Consider the following 26,272-nt stretch of genomic DNA (forward strand, 5'->3'; position numbering starts at 1 on the left):
GGAAGAAAGTGATCTCTTCATTTTCTGTATTAACAGGATACAACAATATCTAAAGATGGCTTTGTGCCAGAAACTACATTGACAGCTGTTTCAGACCACGGCATAGCTAGCACATTTTCAATGCCTAGTGTTGACAGGGATTACTTAAAAACAACTGTACTAGAAGAAATTGTTCTGCAGGCTATTCCTCAGCAGGGTTTTCATGAACACAGTAGTTGTCAGAGCAAGTGCTAATTTGTATTTCAAAACAATGATTCCAGTAAATACAGCAAATTCTTTTTTATAATTCACAATTTCAGAATATTATTTATCTACTATTATTTATCTACTAAGACCAATAGTAGAAAGGTAATTCCAGCTTTCTGAGCACATGAATTTCACATCCATGGTAAAGTGAAGATTGATCACTAACTAGCGTACAAGACCACAAGCTTTTCACATCTATTTTTAGTAATTCCTCATTTAAAATAGATAAATTTTAAAAGTCAATTACTGAGCAGAGAAAGGGTTTTGTGGTTGTTGTTTTTTTATATTCTATGTACTTTGCTCCTAATCAAAAAAGATTGACTTCTACCACAGCCACTGCGAGCTAATTTTGCCTAATTTGTGGGCAAACCAGTAACCGAGTTCACATGCCAAAAATTGTCCCTAAAGGGATTTAAATACAAAACACACTTCACAGAAAAACAGGAAATGGTCTAGTAGTTACTTAACACCTGTCAGAGATATTCTTTGGTCTCAAATTGGTCAAATGAAAAGCTCCCTTATAGGTCTGAAAAATAGAAAGCTAATGAAAAATCCACAAATACAGTGCTAAATTTTAAGTTACTCCTGTACCATTAATACCCAGATGTAATTTTTTTTTCTTATCTAGTTACAGAGTCAGGAAAAAAGTCTGAGAAACATGGAAATGGTCTTAAAATTAGTATAGTTGCTTAACATTTCATCAGCTGTTGCTGTTTACCAGCAGGATATCGCGTAATGCAAAAGGGACATACCAGAGAATGAAAATGGCTCTGTATTTAATGACTGCTCAGATTCACAATAATCAGGTGCTGCTTGCGCTACACAGTTTCTCAAGACTATCAGTTATATTGCTTGACACATGACCAATGTGTAGCAAACGAGCCCTACCAACACCGACTCCACCATCAGCAGGAATCAGACAGGTGCATTTGAGAGCATAACTGGATATAAGAAGCCGATTCAAGTGTCGGTAGCTGGGGAAGCCTCATTCCCGGGACTGCTCTGTGGCTGCAGAAATGGAGACAACAGTGGTGGCAGCTCCTGACGCTCTGTGTTTGAACATGCAGGTGGACGATAGGCAATGTTTGGTGATTACCACCACTGGTTAAATTGCACCCGAAGAATGGTTGCTTACCTCCTCCGAGAAAAGGACAGAAAATGGACGGAAACGCACAACGGTCCAGACCCAACATAAAAACTTTGCACCATACGGATTTCAGTTCAGTGTGGGAAAGTGAAGCCCCTCACAGTCCTATAAGTTAACTTTCAAACTCTCTTGCTTCACAAGGTTGAAAGCAACACTGATAAACTTTAATCTTAATATATAATGACCTAAAGCCTGCAGATCCGACGTCGATTCCACAACAGGCAAGTAATTTTCAACTAGAATTGGAAAGCATCATATGGAAAAAAAAAAAAGAAACAAAAAGAATCTTTCATTTGTTTGAATTAAGAAGATAAATTTTTGTTATAATTCTACATCCAATTACAATTCTACAGTTTTGTTGCACGGTGGGATAGAAAACACGGCTGTGCAGCAACGCGGATAATTTAACATCATCCAATTTCAGCGCTAGTCGTCTTGACCTATACTCTTTTACCTGCCTAATTACAAATTTATGAAGGGATCACTAATCCAATGTAGCAAAAACAACTTCAACCCTGATTCTTGGCTACTTCTTTCCATTTCCACCTGTTAAGGTGCACTGGGTGCCCGTGGGGAAGTGTTGGGAGCGGGGGGCTGCGGGGCGGCCCCTGTGAGGAGAGGCCGGGGTGGCCCCGCGCCGGTCAGAGCCGGTTCTGGCCGGTCCCGCAGCAGCCCCGCCACAGGGCCCACCCAGCCCCTCAGCCAGGGTGGTGGCACCCCGGGGAAAACATGCTTCAGGAAGGGTGAAACACCACAAAGACAGAGAGGTGTGAGGAAAAAAGTGAGAGGAACGGTCCTGCAGAAAACGATGGGAGAAGGAGGAGGGGAGGAGGTGCTGCAGGCGTCGGAGCAGGGATTGCCCTGCAGACCCCGGTGGGTCCTTTCTAATCTATACAATAAATATAAGAAAACTGCTAAAATGGCTTTCCTATACTGCAAGGTAAAATATGCATCTATCACAACACGCAAAAACTATTTCTTAAGTCTAAAAGAAAGCCCAGCCATCTGATGTCTTTATTGGCCGGACTAGTGTTAGCTTTGATTTAGCAAATAAGGTCAGTGGGAAAGCACTTCAGTTTCCTTTACATTAGGCTCTTCAAATATAAAAATAACATGAAAACACCGTTTTCACTCTTTGGTCACTCATTTGATAGAACCTATCGATGCTGTGGGCCAGGCTTCCAAAACCAAAGACATCCATTAAGGTACTTAAAATGAACCCAAGTAAACCAAACCTCAAACATTTAATTACTTCCTACCTGGACCCCCACAATCAAAATCCACTTAGCTGCAATCCATTTATGGGAAGCTATATGCCTGTAGCATCCCATTCGAAATGCAAGAACAAATTCAGAAACAAAATTAAGCATGGTCATGCCTTCCTGAAAAGGAAAGCGCTCGGAGAAACATGGAGCATTTCGAGTTACGTTTCACCACTACAGAACAGCTTTTCTGAATTATATATAAATATAAATAATTATATATAAATATAAAAATAATACATATTTTTAATCTTTAACATCCTCCTTCAGCTTTTACCCCCAATTTAATTTCCAAAACTAAAATGAACCAGATTTTAATTCACAAAAATTCTTTACAATATTTTTTATTTTAAGCCTTCAGAAATACTAAACCAAAAAAACACACAAGAAAACCCAGCTGACAGTCTGCCTTGCAAAATAAAAAAGTTACACACCAAAATACTTAGACATTCATATAGCTCTAATTTTCTTTATATATTGCAGACTTTCTGTGTATGAAAACACGTATTTTGGTTTATTTCTATTTTTTTAAAATGTGTATAAATATATATTTTAAAAGTCTGTAATTCCTATTTTACCTGAATGGACAGCAGATCAGCAGCAGTTATTAAATAAACTCACACTTACTTTTTCACATTTTAACATTGGACCGTGCTTTGTTCTCACACAACTACCCATATATCTGTAAATGCCCACAAGATTTCTAAATAAAAAGTATTAGAAAATCAGTATGTACAACTGTTTCATTAAAAAGTGGCTACACGTAACAGAAAAGCCATTTATCTTTTGTTAGAGCAGCTAGAAAACAGAAATTTATCTCAAAAGCAATTAAAAACATTATTGAATTTACAAGCTTTGCATGATACCGCAGTCATATCTGAGCACACAGAGTGACTTTTTGTAAATATTATGAATTGGGCAATGACACAGTCTTTGCCTAAACTCAGAAGTTTTGTACAAGTCTATTAAAGTAACTGACTTTTGCATGTAGACATGGGAGCTGGAGTAAATTGCATCAAAAAACCACACACCTTCTCTTCTGTATCACATGCCAATTGAGCTGTTTCCATTATTTTACAAAAATTTCATTTGAGTTTGAAATAAACAAATTTCATAGGTGCTCCTTAAAACAACATTTTGCTTATAAAATATCAACACTGACATGATTAACGTATCACTTTGTTCAATTGCATGAGATCAACAGTGAAGATAGGACAAGCTGCAGCATCTCTTCTTTGGTGCTTACTTTAGGAGCAGTCAAAATGTGGATGAATAGCTCAGGTAGCTCTTTGGTAACACCAAAATACAATCACGAGGATTTTGCTTTAGTTCTTAAGAACAGAAATGTTCAACTTAAAGGATTATTTTCAGTACAAGCTTTACTGTTTCCCCACAAACAAAAATCACTTAAGAAGTTGACAATAGTTAAAAACATTGACTAGATCTGAATACATCAACAGATGATACAGACCGTCTTCTAAAAGAAATGTCAAGACATTTGAACCATTTTAGATCTCTTTTGGATTCTGTAACTGTGCCACTTCTCACATTTTCACCTGAAATGGTCTTGTAGCCCGAAAAAAAAAACAAAACCCACAACCAAAATATACATAGTTTAAATACCTTCACTCGAGGTGGTAAGCATGGGTGTATTTGAAGATTAAATCCTTCTCACAGAACTAAGCAGGCAGCAACACTGCACAACCCTTCATATAAACCTCTGATTAAAAGGCGAGTATTGTGCAGCTAAAAATAAATGAAACAGCCCTGGACAGCTCTGAAGTGCAATTTAGCCTTCCATATGCATAGAGTTTAGTTCCCCCATGAATACAGAGTACACAGGCCATGACCTGGCCTCTCACAGTGTTCTCTCTGAGCATCACTCACTGGAAACTCCAAAAGATTCACTTCAATTAGTTCTAAGAACCCTTTGTTCCCCTGAGACTATCAACAGAGAAGGGTATGACAGAGATCCAGATTAAATTATTAGTTTATGGCTTTCAATACTAAACATTATATTTCACATCAATTCTCCAAAGTGTATCACATACTTCAGCTAAGGAAGTCTCAAGACTCCCGAGAAGCACATATCAACTGTTGCCCACATTTTGCAACTAAAGAACAGAGAAATCAAGTATCAGGAATTTGATTAGAATCAAACACGAGGACTGATACTGCCATAAAACACTGCAGAAAATAAAATACAAGACTGTGCCAATTCTTTTCTCTTTTAGGTAAACTTGATATGGTAAACCTATACCATGAAAATTCACTCTTTAAAAGAATACCATTAAGAAGGTCCTGCAGACAATTTCCCCATACCCTGCAAATTTACTGTCAGGCTGAACAGAAGTATTGGTCTTCCAGGTTCTGGACTACTTCTATGGGAGTAGTCAGAAAATACTATCAGAAAAATCACATTAATTCGCCAGTAAAATCTGTCTTGAATTTCCCTAGCTAGATCTGCATCATTCTGCACAAATTAGCAAGGTTCAGCAACCTTTTTGCCTCCTATATAATTGCACCATTACCACCTGTATCTCTCCAGGTACAGCACTACCTCTACACTGAATACGGACAGGCTGCCAGGAACTCTATGGATTGAGTATCCAATACTGGTATTAATGTACTATCTTTTTAAGTATGCCTAAATGAAAGATTTAACCCAAAGAGAGCTCAAGCCTAGTGCAAAGTGCATGGTGCCCAACCTTCCAAGCTTAGGGTCTGAAAAAGATGACAGTAATGAATCGCCAGGGGCAAGGAAAACTTTAAAAGAGAGGCTGCTGATGAAATAGTAACATGGAAGCAGTTTAAAGCATAACCTGTATACTGTTCATTTCCTTTCTCCAAACAGCATGGAAGTAGCTGTATGGATGTAAGGATGAAGGATTTGGCCATTATTGAAGGTTTTCTCTCTGTTGCCTCTGTTGAAGGCTTTCTTCCTCTGTTCTGCACTCTGAATCTGAGCAAGAGTACCAGGGCTAGAAGTGTTCCTACCAAGGCAGAGAAGATAGGCTCAAGATGCCCACATTTCCATCAAACGGAAGGTTTTTCCTATACCAGATACGCAGCACAATGGCAGCAGTGCAGCTTTAAATATTCTTGTGCTTAACCGAGACAAGCTTGCTTTGTTTTTGTTCTGTAGCAGTGAGATTTTAAAAGAGGAAAGTACAAAAAGCAATACTTTCAATTTTGGAAAGACAATCGGTGTTATGCTGCTTCTTAATTTAAGGTTTGGAAAAGTATGTCCCTACTACAAAGCCTACCACTAGAGAAGGAAAACATAGTACTCTTTTCCCAAAAATGGTGAAGCAGAAGAGATACAGAATGTCCTTTATCTTTGGGCCTGGATGCTGTCTTCTAGCCACAAGTGACTGGAGCTGGAATTGAAACACTGGCTTCCTTCCCTACTGGCTAAGGCACTTACTTTAAACAGTGAAATATCTTGCAGCTGTAGCTTCCCTAGGATGACCCCTCCCTCAAATGAACAAGAAAAAAAAATACTTTGGACTATGGCTTTAGAGTTACCTTTGGGTGTTCAAAGATACAACAGCATCAACTGCAAAGTGTTGATAAGGCAAACTGACAGATGCAAAAGCTGAACTATGCTCTCCGAAAGGTTGAGAGAAGTACATGACAGAAAGCCTCTAATTTAGGCAGACAGGATTCCTCTCTGAAAGCCTTTAAATACAATTACATACTCTCACTGAATCTACAGGAATTTTAAACACGCCCTCTAAAATGCGCCTACTTCTCTAACACACAGACTATTTTATTTTAGGCACAGTACACCCTCTCCTTAGTTATCTACAAAACATAGTGACATTGAGACTAAGCCAAACGAAACTTGTCACCACTTCTTTTATAGAGATTTTTCCCTTTCCTCATCTATCAGTAGCTCCATCACACCTCATTTTAATTCAGAAAAATCCTACTCATCTCTTCCAAAACAGAAGTTGTTTTCAAAAATTATATAAGCTATGTTCAAAGAAACTGGCTGTTCTAATCAACAACAGCTGCAACAATAAAGTAGGTAGAATAAATATATTATAATTTCCATGCATGCCTTATAATGTGCAATTTGTAAAGTGAATACCCTGTTTAAAAAAAAAAAAAAAAAAACACACCACAAACAAAAGACAATTCATTGGAACAAAATTGTGACCAGACAAAGATGAGTCAAAGGGGAAAAAAAAAAAAAAACAAAACAAAACCAAGAATGGGCTAAGACATCAATGCTGAAGAAGATTAAAGTTTGGGATGGTGACAAACTAGAGGGCATGGACGTAAGAATGATGACAGTCTACGACCTTTTCAATGCTCAGATAAGATATATGTGGGTGGTTCCTGAAAAGAGTACATCTTATTTATTCTGCAGTAAGATTTGTTAATTCTCACAAGATTTTTTAAATGGACTCTTTACGGCAGGATTCTAAATACATTACCTTTCAAAATACTGTTCCAAGAGCCAGTGATATTATCACTTTTATGACAAAAGGAATCAGGACATAATAAATTAAGGGAAAAAGTAGTCATCCAATATTAACCAATAATTTTAGAATTCCAAATACGAACTTTTCAGAGCACGTAGCATCGTATAGAGCTTTACAGTTTAAAGCAGAGCTCCAACTGATTTCAGTGACAGCTGAGAGTTCTCAGTATCTCTTCTCATCAAACCACAGGAAGTCATCTAACTGATCCATGTGGTGATGAACACACAATTAGTGGCTACATACAGAATACGTGGTTAATATCCAGCATCACATAAAAAAAAACCCTCTGTAAGAGTCAGCAAGAGAATCAAATTCTCCACAGCATCATTCAATTCCCCCATAAAAAACATTTTCCTTTTCAGCAAACCACAACTTCATTCACTACATAACTGCTAAATTTGACAGTTTACTCCCCAACAAAATCTGAATTTCCAGAGCCCTACTGTCCTACAGGATACGCAAAACAGGTACTGGGCGGGGCAGGGAAAACACCACAGATAGGATGCACACAGATAGATTGTTAATACTGTAGGTTTGCGTTCATACAATTTTCATTATTTCTTTCGGTATTTCTATCATAGATACATATTAGCAACAAAACGAATTTTCAGAAATTTTTACTTAATTACTTAAATGATGTCAAAGCTTTCATGCAAAATCCATCTACATTCAGGATACAGCTACACAAAAATCACCTTCAAGTTTCTCCTAAACCCGGATTTCTACCAGTCCTCTGAAGTGGACATCCCCGGGCCTGACACCTGGCAGAGCCCCTGGAAGGTGCGTTGAACATCCCTCCCTCTCTTCTCTGCCACATGCTTAGAACAACACGTGTTCAGGGGCTCTGCAGAGACTGGCTGCCTGCAGCTCCTTCTTCCTGGCTTCCAATGCTTCATATTCTACGCTCAAATGCCCTCAAATAGAGAAAGGTATAGAAAGGAACACCATTAACCTGCAAAGCAATTCCCAGAAAGACTCCCCTTTGCAATTTGGAATGCATCTTACCTTCCCATTTGAGAATAAAGTACAACGTGGACTATTTTGGCTAAAGCTAGAAGTGATACTCACATTTCCTTCCTTTCAGACTAGAAGGAATTCCTTGACCTTTAATGCAAGACCAGAATTAGCTCAAGCTTTTACGCAGCCAAATTACTTCATAGATGCACAAAGAACACCATGTAAATTTCTTTGTAACACCAATGTTGCCCTTCTTTACTCCATTCTTACACTATTAGGATCTGGTGGTGTATTTCTGGAAAAGAGATAAATAAAAATCTCCTGACCACTCAACAAGGTACAGTTACACAATTCATCTTCTTCAACTTCTTAAGCTAGTCTTGCTGCTATCGTAGATACATTTTGCCCTACAATCAGTTCACTGCCCTCAGGTGTGCAGATGTCAAACTGTGCAGCTGAGCTGTAAATCTTTATGAAACTGAAACAGCAACCAAAAGGCTGGGCAAAAATGCTCAACATCCAGTGAGTGTGAAAGGATTCTACTTCCACAAGTGCTTTCAAAATATCAGTTGATATCAAGCAAAAAAGCAGTAACATATTCATTAACTAGCCCTTGCATTTCTAAATGACAGGTAGGACTGGCTCCTGGTCTTATTAGAGACTGCTTGAGATGAAGAAATTTGCCAGGCAGTGGGCACGCTCTCACATATAATACAAAATCCTCAAATTCAGGAGAAACAGCATCCCAGGCCAAACAGCTCAAGGGCAATCACTCCTACACTTGGAATAATTCTGAGAATTAGATAAGCAAGACTTGGTCCTACATTTCCTGTCATTGATTTGAAACCATTCAAAAGCAAGGTACTTATACTGCGGGAGGAGAGGCACATTTCGGTCACATCAAAATGCCAAGGTTTAAGAATGACTCATAACTCTTAGCAAACATGGAAGAATGGTTCTGAACCACCATCTGTATGTTCTGCACTTGTGCAGAGGCTAAGCAGAGGGCAGCGCCCTGAAGACAACCAGGACGCCAGTGTTCTGCAATACCACTGAAATGGTGATGGATCAAATTCTCTTTTCATGGTAAGGTTTCCTTCCTGAGCTATCAGGCTTGAAAGAAAAAGGAAAGAAAAATTATCACATTGACTTTTCTTGTGTTTGTCTTTCTCTTAACACTGTGAACATCATCAAAAAGAAAAATATTAATGGATTATTTAAAGCATTTAAGTTTTGAATCCTAACTACTCTTCTCAGCTAATAAGTCCCCAAAATGATGCACAGTATGCAGTTAATGAAATCACAAGAGGGAAACATGTCTCTTCTTTTCCAGTGCAACCGTCTGCAGTACATTTTTGAGGAATTAAATCGACACACAAGAAAAGTATTGTTGTGCTTGGTGCAGAAAGGTACCTTAAAACAAAGATTATTTTGACTGCGCTAACAAAGCCTAGGAGATTCCTGAGCACAGCAATACAGTCTCAGCTACCAGTTAAAGGCACACGAAGCAAGAGGGAAAAAAGCATTCAAAGAGGTGAGTAAAGGAATTGCTCTCCATTTAATCTGCAGCTCACATACTACACTACTGAGCTTACAAAATGGAAGGGACTTACTATATTAATATTATATATAAGAAAGCTTCCTCTGTTACATGGGATTGAGAAGAGAAGGGGGAAAGGACCCAAGAACCTCCAGGAGAACATGAAGTTCTTCTGTGCAAATTGGGATTTAGCTCAAGAAATCAGCAAGTAACTGGCTCTATACCCTTCCTTAATATAGCTCAGAGACACAGATACATTCAGCAGCAGAAAATACAAGTAATAAAAACATTCAGCAGGAGATGGGATAACTGCATTATTTACAAGCAGGAAAACCACAAATGAGCTATTGAGGCTCTCCAAAACAAATACTGATGCAGGATCTGGTTTTGCACTAGTTTGCACTTCATTCAGATGTTACTGTTCCATACCAAAGAAAAAAATTTTAAAACCCACTACTGTTCTGACTGCGTTTGATTTTACACCGGTGTGAATGACTATCCATTACTTCAGATGTCATGTGGTCAGACTGAAGTCTAATACTTCATTAATACTTTTTCTTCAAGAAAGAGCACTTTAAACAATCAAAACATTCATTAGAAGTTACTCTTTTCTCTATCCATCTGCTAATAAAGTCAAGACTGGACTACAACCCCAAATTCTACTCTCCACAGACTAGCAAGAAAACAAACTCATTTTAGTAAAGCCTATCACCTCAGAGCACAGATTAATTCATGACCTTCCACACCTGACTGCAAAAGAAAGAACAGGGGGAAAATTTCTAAAGTCTTACTGTGTTGAAACAAGAATGAGAACCCTAAATCACTGTCATTTTACAAATATTAAATGTGCAACAGTAGAGGAACAGCTATTGCTTCCTCACATCCAGAAAGTATGCACAAGGACTGGCTATGGCAGTAGGCCATGGAAGGCAAATTCCAACCCTCACCATACTTTCACTGAAGAACTCGGAGAAACTCAATACCTGCTCTCCAATTCCTCTATTCCAGGTATATCATAAATAACTACCTTGGGACACTTCAAGAACTTTTGCCATTTGAACCTGGCAGAGCAAAAAGACAAATTACAGCAATTTGTACAAAATGTTTCTGCACAAACAAAACACGAAGTAAAGGCAAATTATAATGAGACAGTGAAATCTCTCAGAAATATCCTTATTAAACAAATTCTCCCATAAATAAATTATGATAACTTCCGATGCAAAGCATTATGTATTACATAAATTACACTGTGCCTGGGAGGTAGTTGCTATCTGCGAAGTAATATCTCATGAATAGTTCTTGAATTTTTCTTTCGATTTAAAAAAGAAAAAATTCATCATTTTCATGACTAAGTTGCTGTAAAAACAGACTGACCAACCTCAGGGCACCCTACAGAACGTGTTCAGAAGTCCTTAAACACAAACCACCAAAACAAAATTAACTAAGAATGTAGAGCATCCATTCTTAATGGAAAGTTGAGTTTTACTTAGCAGAATTGCTTTAAAATCAATTCCTCACAGGGTGGTTCAGAGTGCAGTGGGAACAGGCAGGAAGCAGATACTCAGGAGGACCAGGCAGAAAAAAGGAGGGGGGGAGGGGCAGGGAGGAGGAATTTCCTGATCCACAGAAGTAACCATACTGTGAAATTGTCTACCTATACTGTCTTTTTTACCTCAACTGATGACTAAATACGAGGTTATAAGAGGACTTGCCTCAACCTTCAGTTAAAACTTTTTTGAGCGATACCTATGCACATACAGCTTTCCAGGAGATAATTTCCGGTGTTAGCTGGAGATTATAATCAAGAGTTTCTGGTTATCTCTCTTGTCATCATATTTAACTTCCTGAAAGCATACGAAGTTTTATGGGAAAAGTTTCTAGTGTAGCAATGTTATATACAAATTCCCTTTCTCCTCTCTGAATGAATTTTTCAGCCTAACAGTTACTTGCTCCAACATCACCACCAACAGTCTTCCCCAAAGTCCACTCAAGCTAAGCAAGCCCTACACACAGTAGGAGTCGATACAGACCCATCTCCTAAATTGTAAGTATGAGATGAGATTTAAATGTACACATGACACTTTTTTTGAGATACTTAGACACTCTGGGAAAACTTTTCTGAAATACCAGTGGCATGCATGTACTTCGTGGAGCTGCAGGAGAGAATTTGAAAGGTGAGGTACAAACTGCTGTATGAGTTAGAAGAAGTTTAATTTTTGTGGAGGTCCAAGTTGAACATACGTAAACAGTTGCTCAAAACACAATTCTGGCAAGCATCCACCTGACCACTGCAGAAAAGAGCACTTCCCTTTTGAGAAATAAAACAATTGCCACTGCTTGGAATTGTACAATGCTAAAGTTACAGGAGAGGGAGGAAAGAGGACATCACAGCAACAAGATCACAGAAACAAGATTCCAAGCTTTCTCGAGTAACGACACCAAGAAAAAGCATACGCAAATAGTACGCTGAAAATTTAAGCAAATAAATATAACACTTAGACACACAGAAGTTACAAACCACCCACACCTTCAGGAATTTCCACAGCAAACATTTCAAAAACCTTGAAAAAAAAATTTGGAAGGAACATACACATAAACCTGGATCCTAGAAACTCCTTTTCCACTGAAGTTTTGAATGGCCTTCAACAAATCACAGCTCTGCCTCCATTTCTTTGCAGAGGTATTTAAGATGCTAATAGCCACCCACTTTTCTCAAACAGATTTTCAAGGCAATATACACAAGTGCCCAGTATCGCTGTAAATTACTTTCTCGCCAGGAATCAGACTATTGAAAGACAAGAACATTTAGAACCCTCCCAACTTGGAAAGAAATACACATTTTTAAAGTATACTTCAAAAAATTAAAGCAAAATAAAGGAAATATTCTCTCTGGACATCTAGAAAAAGCTACAGTACTTGCCCTCTAGTTTTAAATACTTAACCAGTTAATGCCCTCAAGTAAGTGGCTTGGCTTTCTTTAAAAGCTCAGCAGCAAATATGAACTGCTTTAATATCGCACAGGAATCAGTGAATTAACTTCACGTTTATCTCCATTAAATGAGAGCAGAATTTGGCTTACAAATGCTTTCTTCTTCCTACCAGACAGACATCACAGTTTTGGCTCATGGCTCTAAGTCAACGCCTACCACTTAAAGTCTGTATAAGTTCAGCGTAAAAAAAAAAAAAAAAAAGTTTTCCTATACATATAATCTATATCTATGTATACACACAGTCTTCTAAATATGCCATGTGAGTTGATACTTAATGATTTTATACATACTCATCTTGATAGACAGTCCTCCTTCCTAAAGATCCACTAGTGAATCCTTCCCCATTGAGATGTCTTAACTTTCTGAAGTCCTGACACACCACCTATGGCTGGGAAACGTGCCTTTCATTGGAGAGCCTGTTCTTCTCTAAAAGAGAAGAAAGCAGCAGGGAAAAAAAGCACCTAAGTCCTCAAGTGCGAGGCACAGAACAATATGATATGAGACGGACACTAAGGCAGAGACAAAAAAGAGAATCTGGGTTTATTCATAGAGTCCTAGGTTGAAATTGTGGGGCTCAAAATGTCTGCAAATAGCACACTCACAGACTTCAAATATTTCTGTCTTAGAAAGGACATTCAAATATTTCTGTCTGAGAAAGGACATCAGGTATGACACAATGCAGAAGAGCAACATTGCTTTTATAAACACACACAAAGGACCCCAAACCCCTGTGATATGCGTTTATGCTTAACTCAACGTGCAGTTTGACATGCTTGACCTGGCTTCTCTTGAAGCTAACGAAAATTCTGCCACAAGCTTTTAGGGGGATGGTGGTGGGGGTGTTATTGAAAACAACGATCAGCATACCAAGAAGAAATCCTTGTAGCTTTGCCAAAGTTACTTCATTTACCATCTTCCATCTCCTGCAAGTTTCCTCTGCCGCTTTCCCATAGGAAATGGTTTTGTACCCCTGATGCTGGAACGGTGCTAAGAATGACCTTCGCACCCTGTCACTGTAAGAGCGTATGATTTCACATGCTGGGGCGGGGGGGTGGGCGGAATTCAGAAAGAACTGGAGAACATGTGCCTGAGAGAAACTGAAAATCTAAAGTAAAAGCAAAAACAAATGGTAGCCTAACATTAGCAAACGTGCCACGAAAATCTATCGGTCACACAGTTTTCTTTATTGCTTTAGAATCAGTGGGATAACATCAAAACTACTTTATTTTACTAAAGAAAATACTTGCCCCAAACAAGTGAATTAATTTGATCTAACCAGATCTGACAGTGACTTATTAGAGAAAATGGTTTCCTTAAACTGGAAAAGAAAAAAAGAAAAAGGAAACAAAAAAAAGAAAAGGAAATCCCCAAAAGATGGAACCCCTCTCTGAAGTGAAAGACACAACGCAAGAAACTGTTGTTCTTTTAGATATAGAATAACATTTGCTCAACTCCTAGGTTTTAAATGTAAAATATAATTTTGCTAAACATGAGCTAGTCATCACTAAGAATTGTCAGTTAACATTCTACTTCTTAATTAAGGCAGGTGGGGAAAAAAAAAATCACAAGATCACATGGAACAAAATTAGACAAGTTTTGAATAATCATGTACAGTTTGATGTCATTGAAAGGTTTTAGTGCCACAAATTCAGCATGTTTTAGAACTGAATGTATCGAGGCTTTAGAAACACGCAGCAACATATCATGTAGATTTTGGGGTGTTTAAAGCTTTAGTAATTATAACTATGATCATATACATGGTTAAATACATTTATTGACAACATAAACTACACAACAAAGATAAAGCAAAAATCCTTGAGACTGGATTGTTCCCTTATGAAGGAAACTTAATGGTGAAATTAAAGCAAATTTTTAAGTACTAATGTCAAGAATTTCTTGGAAGAGATTCCCTTCTATTGGTAGTGCCAAGGATCACAAGATGAAAGTAATATTGTCAATAAGTAATACTAATTCCATTAAATAATCTTCGTTTTGGAGAAAAGGAATGTAAAAATCCAAGAAGAGTGTAGCTAGACAGCAAATCAGCAACTCCTTGCTCCCACTGCACCCTTTTTTTTCCCCCAGACAGTTAAAGCGCTAGGCTAATACCAATAAGATCAGATGACATTTCTGCTAAGTTACCCAGGAAGAGACTTTTCAGGGGTTAACATGAGCTCAGGCAGCACATACTCAACGGCGTATTTGTACAGATATTCACTGAAGTAGCCAAGAAACTATGTCACTAGAAGCAACCGGTTTCCAGATCATCTTCTCTCAAGTCAGTGTGTTACTCGAGGATCAAGGTAACCAAGAAATACCAAGTTAACGAAGTAATACACACCAGCTGTGGTAATACGCATCATATACCATTTTCTCTTAGCAACCTTAACTCTCTTCAGTTTGCTTTTTGAGAGTCTGGATTATTATTAGTGGAGACATTAAGTCACTCCTTACTTTCAGAAGAATAGGTAACACACAAGAGTATAAAGAAAACAAGAAAGCCAGCCTACCAAATACTTAGATCCAGAAAAACCAATTTGCCTAAATTTATTTCAAGAGTTAAATTATGACTTTTGCAAAGATACACAAGTTTAGAAATACATCTTTTGTTAGTCAAAGGTGGTTGCTATCTATGAAGGTAAAAATAGTCAATATTGGGAGTGGAGTGACACAACAAAATAAAGCGTCTTAGGACAGAAACAGTACAGATAAACGATAAAGATTTTCTCTGCAAATTTCTATTTGCGTAGGAAGCGGCTTCTGTAATTTCCCTCTAACATATCAGATCACAGCAAAAACAAGTCTCTTTGTGTCAGTTCGTACCAAAATTATAAAAGGATCCTTTTAAATTATCACAAAATAGAATGACGTCAAGTGTTTTCTAAAAGTTGGGCGAAATAGAACAAAACTATTCCAAGTGTGCTAATATAAGAATCCTTGTCTTTCAATTAAAAAACATACAAGGAAAATTGTTTAAAGACACTGAGTAATACTATGCCAAATACCACAAAAGACACAAAAACACAAACACTTTCTTTTTCCAAGGAATTGCCATCATCAAAATCAGACAGCTATTTTGAAGACCCCTATTCATGATTAGAAATTTTCTCATTGCAAGAAGAGAAGTTTTGGTAACTGTTACAGAAACAAAAAGGCTTACTGAACTTCTACACCGAATATCTATCGGGAAAAAGCTGGTAACATCAAAATTTAGTTCAAAATTGTAGCTTCCTTGTATGTTAAAGGGAATCTGAGAGGCAGCCTCTAAACTTGGAGCACAGAAGCTACAGTAGGTGAAGCCACTGAAGTCTGGGCTGTCACAGTCCTAGCCCCCTCCTTTGTACAAACACCAGTACAATCTCTTCACACAACCGGATCAACAGATTTCAACATGTTTTTGCAGCGTTAGTTTTCACCTGGATTACGTCCCTCTGCCCACGTAAGCACCAGCAAAACAGAGATCAGTGGATGTAGCCAGCCTTAAGACACCATCAAGTCAGCTCCCACCCAAGATAAAACCAGCCAGTTACAATTAAAACACCAACTTCTGTCTCCTCCTCCTCTTGTTACTATGTGTCCTGCAAAACATTCAAACAACATAGTGCTTTATTTACAAAAGGCAGAGTGGTAAAGGTAAAAGAGCTTTAATGAGCAAGAGCAGGAAATACCGTGGGACTATGGTGTCCCTGCAGCGCGAATGACATTTTCTTAAATCACTTTGCAGCCGTGTAACAAAAGTTGTTGCCACCCTTCCTACCACTTCTTTATTTTAGTTAGGGATATGATAAAGCCATACTCTCACTTAAGTCTCTTCGTATTTAGACTACAGGAGTAAAACAGATCACAACTTCTTACTCACAGCCAGAACAAACAGCCCAAGGCCCCAGCTCTACCAGGGCTTACAAGGAATTATTCGTGTTAGTAAATCAATTGATACATACTGGATCTAGTAAGAAATATACAGGGTGTTTATGGAAAATGCTGTGTGGATGCACCTGTAGGTAAAATCTGTGTGTATTTCTCACACAGATGACGACATTGTTATCATTCTCCACACACAATCTCTATATTATGAACCTGACCAACAGAATTATGAAAGCTTGGGGATGGCTGGCGAGAAACAAAGAAAAAAAACCAATCCAAATCCAGAAACCAAGATTTTGGCCATGGGAAGATCGGACTGACACATGGATATCCTGACACATGGATATCCATATCGTATCAGAAAGACAAACTGAGACCTTGCTCAGATGAAAAGCAACAGAATGGAAGTGGGAAAGAAGAGAAGGAGGCCTCAGCTTAGAGAAGGTAAGTACGTTAAAGCTTTGCTTTGGAATAACGTTACCCGTGAAAAACACACAGGAAGGAAAGGAGGAAGAACTCGGAAATGGAGACCTGCGGGCCCTTCACCGCAGGTGATGACACCTCACAAGCAGGACAGTCTCACAAGCCTAAAATAAGGTAGGATTTTAAGATTAAAAGGATGAAACAAGGGCAACAGCGAGAGGGAATACTTAAGAAAAAAAAGAAAAAGGAAAATCACTTTACACAGAAAAACTGCTCATGTACCCTCCACTCTGAGAGCGAAGTACTTCCATGCTCCCGAGCTAAGACAACAGAGTCCTCCTGCAAGCCCAGACTTCTGAGACTGAAAAGAAACCGAGCAAAAGAGCAACAAAGTGTTGCTGGCCTAATCCCACAACGTTTGAAGGAAATGTAATTACTGTTATTAACATCTACGAATGCTTTTTCCCTCTCCTTTGGAATGCCACTCTAAACTCACCTAGTCTTTCTACAAAAAGAATTACCGTTCATTTCTACTAAATTGCTGAACAAAATATGTTTAAATGGTTGGGCTTTTTTCCTCAAAATGGCCTACAAAATACTGCAGTTCACAAAATCTACAAGCTCCAGATCAAAAACTTTTCAAAAGATGCAGCGAGAAGGTGCACTAAGAAGCTGATCCCTAAGAATAAAAGAAACCTACAATATCATGTAACAAAACTAAATCAAACTGGAAGTCTGGATACGGATAAGGAAGAATTATGAAACACAAAGTCTTAGAAGTCTGGATACACCTCATGTGGATTTTATCCATGGTGACCGCTAGTAAACCTAATTAGGCTGTATTACTAGAAATAAAGCAAACTGACCTGTCTGAATAGAAGATTTTTGCAGTTACTATTAAGCCAAATGTCATGTTTAAACTATTTGAAATAAAAATCTTGTAGTTAACAAAAGATTGCACATGACTGACCTAAATCACTTGCATTTTTTGAAGATTTTAGCCCATATTAGTGGCATTCCCAAGCTTAATGAGGATTTTAGAAAAATAATGTGTTGAGGTAAGTTAGACCAGAGTAGAACAAAATATTCTAGTTGTTCAGCCAGAAAAAGAAAATCAAATTAAACAAGTACAAATGCTTATGGAAGGAATGCCTGCTTTGCCAAAAGACAAAACTTAAGAGTCTAGGAGTCGGCCTTTTCTTTTAATTCTGTCTCAGCTATCCGCGGTACCATTTTTAGTCAGGTTTTTACAGCTTGGCAACAGGATCTAATTGCTTCTGGAAGTTTTCTATGCAAACGGGGAATGGAGATGGTAAATTTTTTGCAGTATAAAAGTAATTAGGGATGCTATGAATGGGTTAATATTTTGCAAAGACACATCCAAGATAACTTACAGTGTCCACTTTCAGAAAATAATATGGGAAAAACAATTTCCAAGGTAGTAGCCTGCATCCACTTTGTATCTGGAAATTCTGTATTTGCAATTTATTCGCAATAAAATTTCAAAACAACAATTACTTTTATTTGCTGCTGCTATTCAGAATTCAAGCATTGATCTATGCGCTTAAGATAGAGCTTCAAAAAGAAAGGTAGTTTCTCTCGATCTTTGTTAAAAAAAAAAAAAAATTAAACTATATTGGGCCAAATAAGCTCATTGTTCTTATAGCATAATATTCTTCTTTCAGTCAACTGTGAACAAATAATATGCTACAGGTTATAAAAGAGTACATCAGTAAAGTTCAGGAAAGAAGGGCCAAAAGACAAGGAAGGAGTTTAATCAGGTACACACACGCACAGCGTCATACGCTACACAGAGGTTAAGAATTCAAACACACCTTCAGCAGTACATTTTACAGTTATGATGGTCCCATAAATAAACTACTGGATTAACCCTTTAACATGAAATGTCTTAGTAACAGGGAATTTATTGTGTTGTCATGAGGTTTATAATGCCCACTGAGCAGACTAACTCATATAATTGTATTTCTCCATTTGTCCCCATTAGACCAAAGCATGCTAGGAATTTCTGTACAGAATAAAGGCATTCCTAAAATTCCTGAAAATTAAGTGTTAGCTTTCTAAGCAAGCCATACTCCTTTGCAATAAAAAGGACACTACTGCAGAAGTCAGTCAACATAAATACACATGCCCCAAAGCCTGTCAGGCAGCCTCTGAATACCTCCAAACGTCCCCAGCCCAAAAGAAGAAAACTAACCAAAAGGAACACCCTTACGAAACTTAATTTTAAGTAAAAATAAGTTTAAAAAAATTGGTGTACTGTAAATGTGTTAAGAAACAAATGTGTTACAATGGGTTAATGCCTCACTCTACTGGAAACTGGCTTTAACCCTAATACAAAACAAGTAGAATTAACTGGATGGTCTCACAGCTCATTTGATCACATCATAAGTGTTGATCAATCTACAGTAATTAGTTTCCTCTGTTCAAGACAAGAATCAAAACTGAAATAAATGTAGGAGAGGTCACAATTCAAAAGGTATAGAGGTTAAATACAGAGTTACCTAACAGCAAGGTCTTCACAGGCAACCATTCTACTTACTTTCCTGCAATTTATTTTTCTTTTCAAGTAATTTGGTATAAAACCGCATCTCTATAAAAGCTGTTTACACAGTATTCTGAAGCACGGAGATTTGAAGGTTGTTTCTATTTGTCAGCATTGAAGAACCTCCTTCTCTCACCCTAATCAATAAAAAGCATTTAATTGCTAGCTGCAAGTATGTAACAGAAACAACAGTTTACGTAAAAAAGCAGTAAAGTGTTACCATAAACAAAGACAGAAATTTATGTGTCAATAATGCCACAATGACTTCAACACAGATAGATCCCCGTACCTCCATATACCTCAGCTGCAGGCAATGAAACAACTCGTATTTAAAATTATATATATGCTTAAGCACATTAAGTGGCCTTGTCAAGCAGGATGCTCATTCCTTCCCAAAACAAATTTAATAACTGTTTTTGCTTATGTCAATCAGAACGAAGAGGTGTTCCCAGCTGTATGACTATAATAAGAAAAAAACAATTATAATTCCTAAAATTTTTTTTTAAAAAATGTATTTCTAATGGGTTGGTTAGTCCTAAGCGCCAAAGTCTACTCTCAAAAAAATAAGGAACACTTAAAGAAGTTGAGTGCTAACTCTTTTGCTGTGTCTCTGCTAAGAATAGGACCTAAATGAAGGATTTTTTTAACAGTCTGTTTTAAAAACAAAATATAAGCAACTCATAGCTGAAAATGCCCATGATTTCCTTCATGACCTACAAACAGATGAATAACACGGAAGAGATGCAGGAGTGTAGAGGCAAGATTCTGTTTTCTTTTGTTACTAATATTTAAAAACAAACCTAGCTCGAAAATGGGCACACCATTTCTTTTTAAGAAAAAACGCGAGAGAGACCACCAGAAAGAAAACACACACGGCCTCTCCACAATTCTGTTCTGAAAAAATGGTTTTATGATGACAGAACCATTTTTAATGGCCAGAAGAGATGCTGCACATCTGAATGACAGAAGTATGAGACCAATGATGACAGTCTAGTCTATGACCATATCAGCACTGCATAAACACCACAACATTTCAGTTCTACTAGAGATTAAATGAGAACAATTTAATCCATCTTCCAAAGGCTCCTTTAGTAGGGGAAAAAAAAAAAACCAACATAAAAACCACTAAAGGACAGTTTACATTTTTCCTACAAGAGAACAGATTCAATCAAGTCACTGACCTCACCATGCTTTTGGTAGTGCGCTCCATCTTCCCTCCCTTGTATCTCCACACATTTTTAAATTTATTCTAGTTTACTTTCAATGCATCCTAAATAACATTGTTCTAGTATCTTTTTAAAACCAATTCAAATCGGTGCCATTGTAAAGGAAGTGTTCCCAGAACAAAAACATCTCTAAAAGCTTCTTTCTATCACTATATTTTTCTTTCAAGTTCAGCTTATCAGCCTTCATTACCTCCCTCACAGTCTTGAGTCATTGTGGCAACTCATACACATGTAGAAAAGAAAAAGCAAAATGTTTGGAATTCTGAATAGCTTTCTCTGGTAAGCTCCAGTTGCTATAATTAGACAATCCCTTTTCTAAATCACAAATACAACTATCAATAGAGATAAAAATGAAAACTAGCATCAAATACATAAAACAAATCAAATCTAAATGTTTCATTTCCTTCTCGTCATCTCAAAATGCGCCCTGATTTAAGTCTCAGAACTCAAACACACTGGTTGTTTCCACAGTTGTCTTTACATATAAAATACCTATATAAAATAAACAACAAAATCAAATCGTCTCATTCACATGTCACAAAGTTAATAATGTATAAAAATAGGCAAAGTAATTATGTTTTTACTTTAAGCAAAAAAAAAAAAAAAATTTTAGAAGTAATGCAGATTCTAAATCACAAATTAACCTGACCTTTTAAACCAGTCTAACATCATTTCCAGCACCTCAAAACATCTGAAAACCTACAAAAATGTAAAACTCAACTTCACATTGCAGAGACCTTATTTTCTCCATTTGCTGAGTTAAACTTGTAACATCAATCCAAAACAAAAGATGAACAACCAGTTCAGGTGCTCATCTGTTTTACCCTGCTTAAGTTCTCAATAAATTATAGAACTAGGTAACAAGTTCATAAAATAGTCCTAAAAGGTCCAAGGACTAGAACATGAAGCTTCTTAGTTCCCCTAAATATAGCAGCAGTCACATGGCTATCACTAAGACCACATTAGCTTTTCTATGCTAGAATACTTCCTAACCCTTTCCCCCAAAAAAATTTAGATTGTGCTATAAATACTCAGTCTTACATGAAATACGGCATGTAACATCTCAGACCTAGAACAGCTTAAATAAAAATACACATCCACGTACACCCCCCACAAAAAAACCCACACCAAAAGCCCCACAAAACCAAACAGTAGCACCTCAAAACCACACCACTGAAAAGCAAGAAAAAAATTATTTGTTGTTGTGCAACAGGATTCTATGATCACCAAATAGCTATTTATTAGCCTTTTCTTAAAAATAACTATATAAATAAATCTTATTTACTACTAGAAAGAATAATTTTAAAATCAGTTTAAGCTTAAGATGATGAACAGTTGTCAGGAGTAAATTTGTATTTTGCGATTTATAAATGCACAAACATACCAGTTCACACTATTCCAAGACCAGTTCCAATAATTTCAGATTGCACTCCTCATAATAATAAAGCAAATTTGTGGATGCTTGGCGTAAACCTACAAAACATCTTTCCAAGACGGCAACCCACCGACATCCACCAGTAGATACATCACGCACCAAGTTTTATTTCACTGATGGGAAAAATAAATTAATACACGCTATTTTATATGGTACATTCAAAACTAAGAGTACTTCACATACAGCAGCTTTCAGAACTCCCTGGTGTATTTTCCCTACTGTTCAAATAGGAAAGCTGAAAAAAACTGAGCTGAAAGCACTTCAACATTGAGTCACTGACAGAGGCAGGGGCAGAGCCTACGATTTCTGGCTGCCAGCCTTCCGCTTCTGCCACTACTCGGCACGTCTCCGACTTTAAAACCACACCGAACCGCTTTCTAATCAACCACTTGCATTGTTTCCCCTTTTGGGGAGACAGATATGCGACGTCACCATTATATCAAAGAACAGGGTACCCTCAGTAACTTCACTGCACCCGAGCGCTGCAGGGTAGGCTACCTCGATAAGAACCTGATTTTGCCAGCCCCCTGATCTCAACAGAAATGCCAGAGACCGCTGGTTTCGCTAGGAGGGCTGGCTTTCAGAAGGGACAACTCATGTGAGTGTTTGCACGATAAAGACATCATTCACATAGACACTTCCAACGGCAGGTAGGAGAAACTGTTGCTCTTGCATTTCACCTCACAAACGCTCTTAGAAAAAACTCTCAGGGTAGAAGTCCGGGTAGCAGAGTCGGGAGCAGACGGACGACTCGGGCAACTCAGCCTTGAACATGGGAGGAACTGGTCTCATCTGAAGCTCAAGAGTCCTGCTAAGGCACAGTTGGAGCATGAGAGCGGAAAAGTAGCAGGAAAAACAGGCCAGCAAGAGACCTTATTCCAGCCTGTTCAAAACAAGTGTATTACTTCCATTAGCAGCCTGTAAAATTTATTACAGAAATCTTCGGGTACTGTCAGAGGCTTGGAATGATGCATTTATCCATCAAACTGCCACTGAATTCATCAGCACCCAATACGATGGGTCCTGAACACACCATTACTCTGATCACTGTGATACGGTTAACTTTTTGTATTATTATTATTTACAGGATATCAGCTGGCTAGATCCGCTGTAGACTACACTAAGTTCTTGCATGCAAAATACCCTTGGAGCCACCATATTTTCCCAGTCTTTCACAGCTTCTGTATGCCACAGTCACCGTTTTAGACTGAAGATTCTTCAGAAGTACTTTTAATTACTATTTCCTGCTTAGCTAGAATGCATTAATTATAGCCTGTTCCGCCAGATAATAAGAAAACAAAGACCAGTGCAATATGAACAGTACAAGAAACTTAATTACTGAGTCAGATGTCCTTTAGATGTCAGTATGACCACAGTGAGGAGCAGGAAAATAAAACACACACATATCAGCCTCAAGTTGTTAGATCAGTTATCAAAACAATGTCTTTCCTCAGTGACTTCATCATGAAGAGCTCAACCAGCTAATTAATCAAATGCCTGTTACGCATTTCGATAATGTGCTTTTTTTTTTAATAAAGGAGGCCTGCTGATGTATTTATTACAAAGCAAATGTGGTAAATCGTTCTGCATGTAAATGCAGAAGTGCAGCATGACTTTGAAGTTTGAAGGTCAGATACAATAACCGTTCTCATCAAGGTTCTTATGTCAGACTGCATCTTCTGTTTTGCATCCATGTTTAGGAGGAGGAAGAAAACAAATTAAAAAGAAAAACACAGAGACAACCAGTTCTGTGACAACTTAAGAAGAACTGGAACGCTATCATTCACCTGGTTTCATTTAAAAATCTGCAAATACCCCATCTCCCCAAAACGAAGAAAGAAAATGGAAACGGTGCTGGGGGGACACACAATTTCATTCTGCTTTTCAATTTTGTTTTCCTCGTCAGGAAAATCAATCTAATTAAGACAGCAATGATTTTATGTTAAAAAAGAGAATGTAATTTTCTCCATTTTCACAGACATTTCAAACCCCTATCGTTTAAGAGAGATGGAGAATTTTCTTGTTGATCAACACCTTTTATTTTAAAGCAGTATAGATTTGACTGCAGATACAAATCAAAGGATTGTGTACTGATCTTTTTTCCAGGCATCAAAGAATTTATCTCTCACCCTTCTATATTCCCAGCAACTTTAGGATACAAAACTCAACAGCTGGGCCTGAAGGCAAACAAATATGCCTCATGTACCAGAGTCTGATCCATGTCAAAAAAGAAAAAAAAAAAAATTAAAAATGTATGTTTTACATGCATACCTCAAAGACAAATAACCAATATGGATTTCTTTTTAGCACCACCACCATGTTTAAATACAGCAAAACTGATAACACTTCCCAGTAAAACACGGAGTTATAAACAATCCCCTCTTACACATAAATAACAGAGACATTATACAAAGCAGACAGGAACATGGACGGATGTACACAAAATAAACACATTCAAACTTACCCCACTCTAGATACTCAAGGATGTTCTTCTCTCTTCTCAGAGGAGAATTATTACATTCATCATAAAGGCAGATGAGTATATCCAGCAAGGTTTCCACACTGAAGCACTGCCCATTAGTCTGAGTTGGCCCATCCAAAATAAACTGCTCCAACTGCTTCAAACGCACTTCTCCAGACATGGTTGTTTCAGTTTGCATTGGGGTTTCTTTTTTAATGATTATTATTACTTTGCCAAAAAAACAACAACAAAAAAAATCTTTTGAGGGTTTTGTTGTTTAAAAAGGAGACAACAGTATTTTTAACAAGTGTCAAACTGTGGCGGTGCTTAATTTCCAGCCTACCTCAGTGTTCCCAGCCTGAAACTAAACCCTCGCGAGTTTCAGACACACGCATATAGTGTGTATATCTGAGTATGCATAATTTTTAAGCGAAGAAAAGGGTTATCCTAAAAAAAAAATTCTTTTAATATGCTTAATAAGGAGGAAGAAAAAATATATGGCCACTCCTGATGCTTTAATAATAATAATTGGACTCAAATTCAACCGAGACTGACTGACACCGATTTCACCGTGCGTGCACAGGCATACGCACTTATATATTTAAAAAGGTCGTCTCCTTCATTCAAAATGTAGATCATGCAACACGATCCTGAGAGGAGCCCCACCGCATCATTGAAGTCTAACAGCCCCCTTCGGCTCGCACCGGCGTTTCACTCCCCAGAACGGATGGGAAGGGAAAAATACATGTATTTATATATTTATATACACGAAAGGAAGGAGAAAACAGGGCGCACACCGGCGGGGAGGGAGGGGGCCGCGCAGCCCTGCCGCCGCCCCCGCCGCCGCCTCCCGGCCCCGGCCCCGGCCCGGCGGGCAGCGCCTCCGCGGCCACCGCGCCCGCCGTGGGGGTGGGGCGCAGGTCCCCCCGGCCGCCCCTCCTCAGGGCGCAGCCACGTCCTGCCCCGGGCAGCCTTTCCCTTCCTCCTCCTCCTCCTTACCGAGTCTCCTTTTAAGGCTTTTCAGTGATTCAAAAAAACTAAAGTCTTCATCGTCGCCCCCTTCTCCTCCGCTGCGCCAAGGGGCGGCGGGCGGGACGCGCGCCCCTACACACCGGCACCGCCGCGGGGCGGCTGGGAAGCGCTCCGAGCCCTGTCAAATCCTTCCCATGGCTGCTGCTGCGGCGACGGCGCCCTCCTTCTCCTTCTCCTCCTCCTCCGGGCGCGCGTCCTGGGGCGGAGGGAAAGCGCCGGCGTCCCCGCTCCGGCCGCACGCTGCGGGCCGGGAGGCCCCGGCGGCGGCTTCACTCCCGCCGGCGAGATGCTCTCCCGGCTTCGCCCCCCCGGGCAAAGGGCATCCTCCCGCGGTGCCTGTGTGTGGGGTGTGTGCGTGTGCGTGCGCGGGGCGGCAGGGAGGGGTAACGGCGGCGCCCTCCCTCCCTCCCCTCCGCTTCCGCGCCCTCCTCTCCCCCGCCGCTCCCTCCTTCCCTCCCTCCCTCCCGCGGTCACACGCAGCAGCAGCCGCCGCCGCCGCCGCCGAGCTCGCAGCAGCCCAACATGGCGGCCGCGGCGGGGGGGAGCCGCCGCCGAGCGCCGCCGCAGCGCGGGGAGCCGAGCCCGGGGCCGCCGCTACTGATGGGATTGAGGGGAGGAGGGGGATGCTGCAGC

General features: G+C 39.0%; 1 protein-coding gene across 1 annotated transcript in view; it reads right to left on the minus strand.

Annotated features, from left to right (window-relative positions):
* CDC42BPA (CDC42 binding protein kinase alpha) overlaps window positions 1–26,058 on the minus strand; it is a 192,187-nt gene extending 166,129 nt beyond the window's left edge. The window contains exons 1-2 of the mRNA XM_075147264.1: window positions 25,607–26,058; window positions 24,611–24,835 (exon numbers count right to left, since the gene is read on the minus strand). Of these exons, the coding sequence (XP_075003365.1) occupies window positions 24,611–24,806 (196 nt within the window). The 5' untranslated portion in view covers window positions 24,807–24,835; window positions 25,607–26,058. The remainder of the gene's footprint in view (window positions 1–24,610; window positions 24,836–25,606) is intronic.
* Window positions 26,059–26,272: the final 214 nt, after the last annotated feature.

The sequence above is a fragment of the Calonectris borealis genome, chromosome 3 (assembly GCF_964195595.1).
Source record: "Calonectris borealis chromosome 3, bCalBor7.hap1.2, whole genome shotgun sequence".
Classification (NCBI taxonomy): Eukaryota; Metazoa; Chordata; class Aves; order Procellariiformes; family Procellariidae; genus Calonectris; species Calonectris borealis.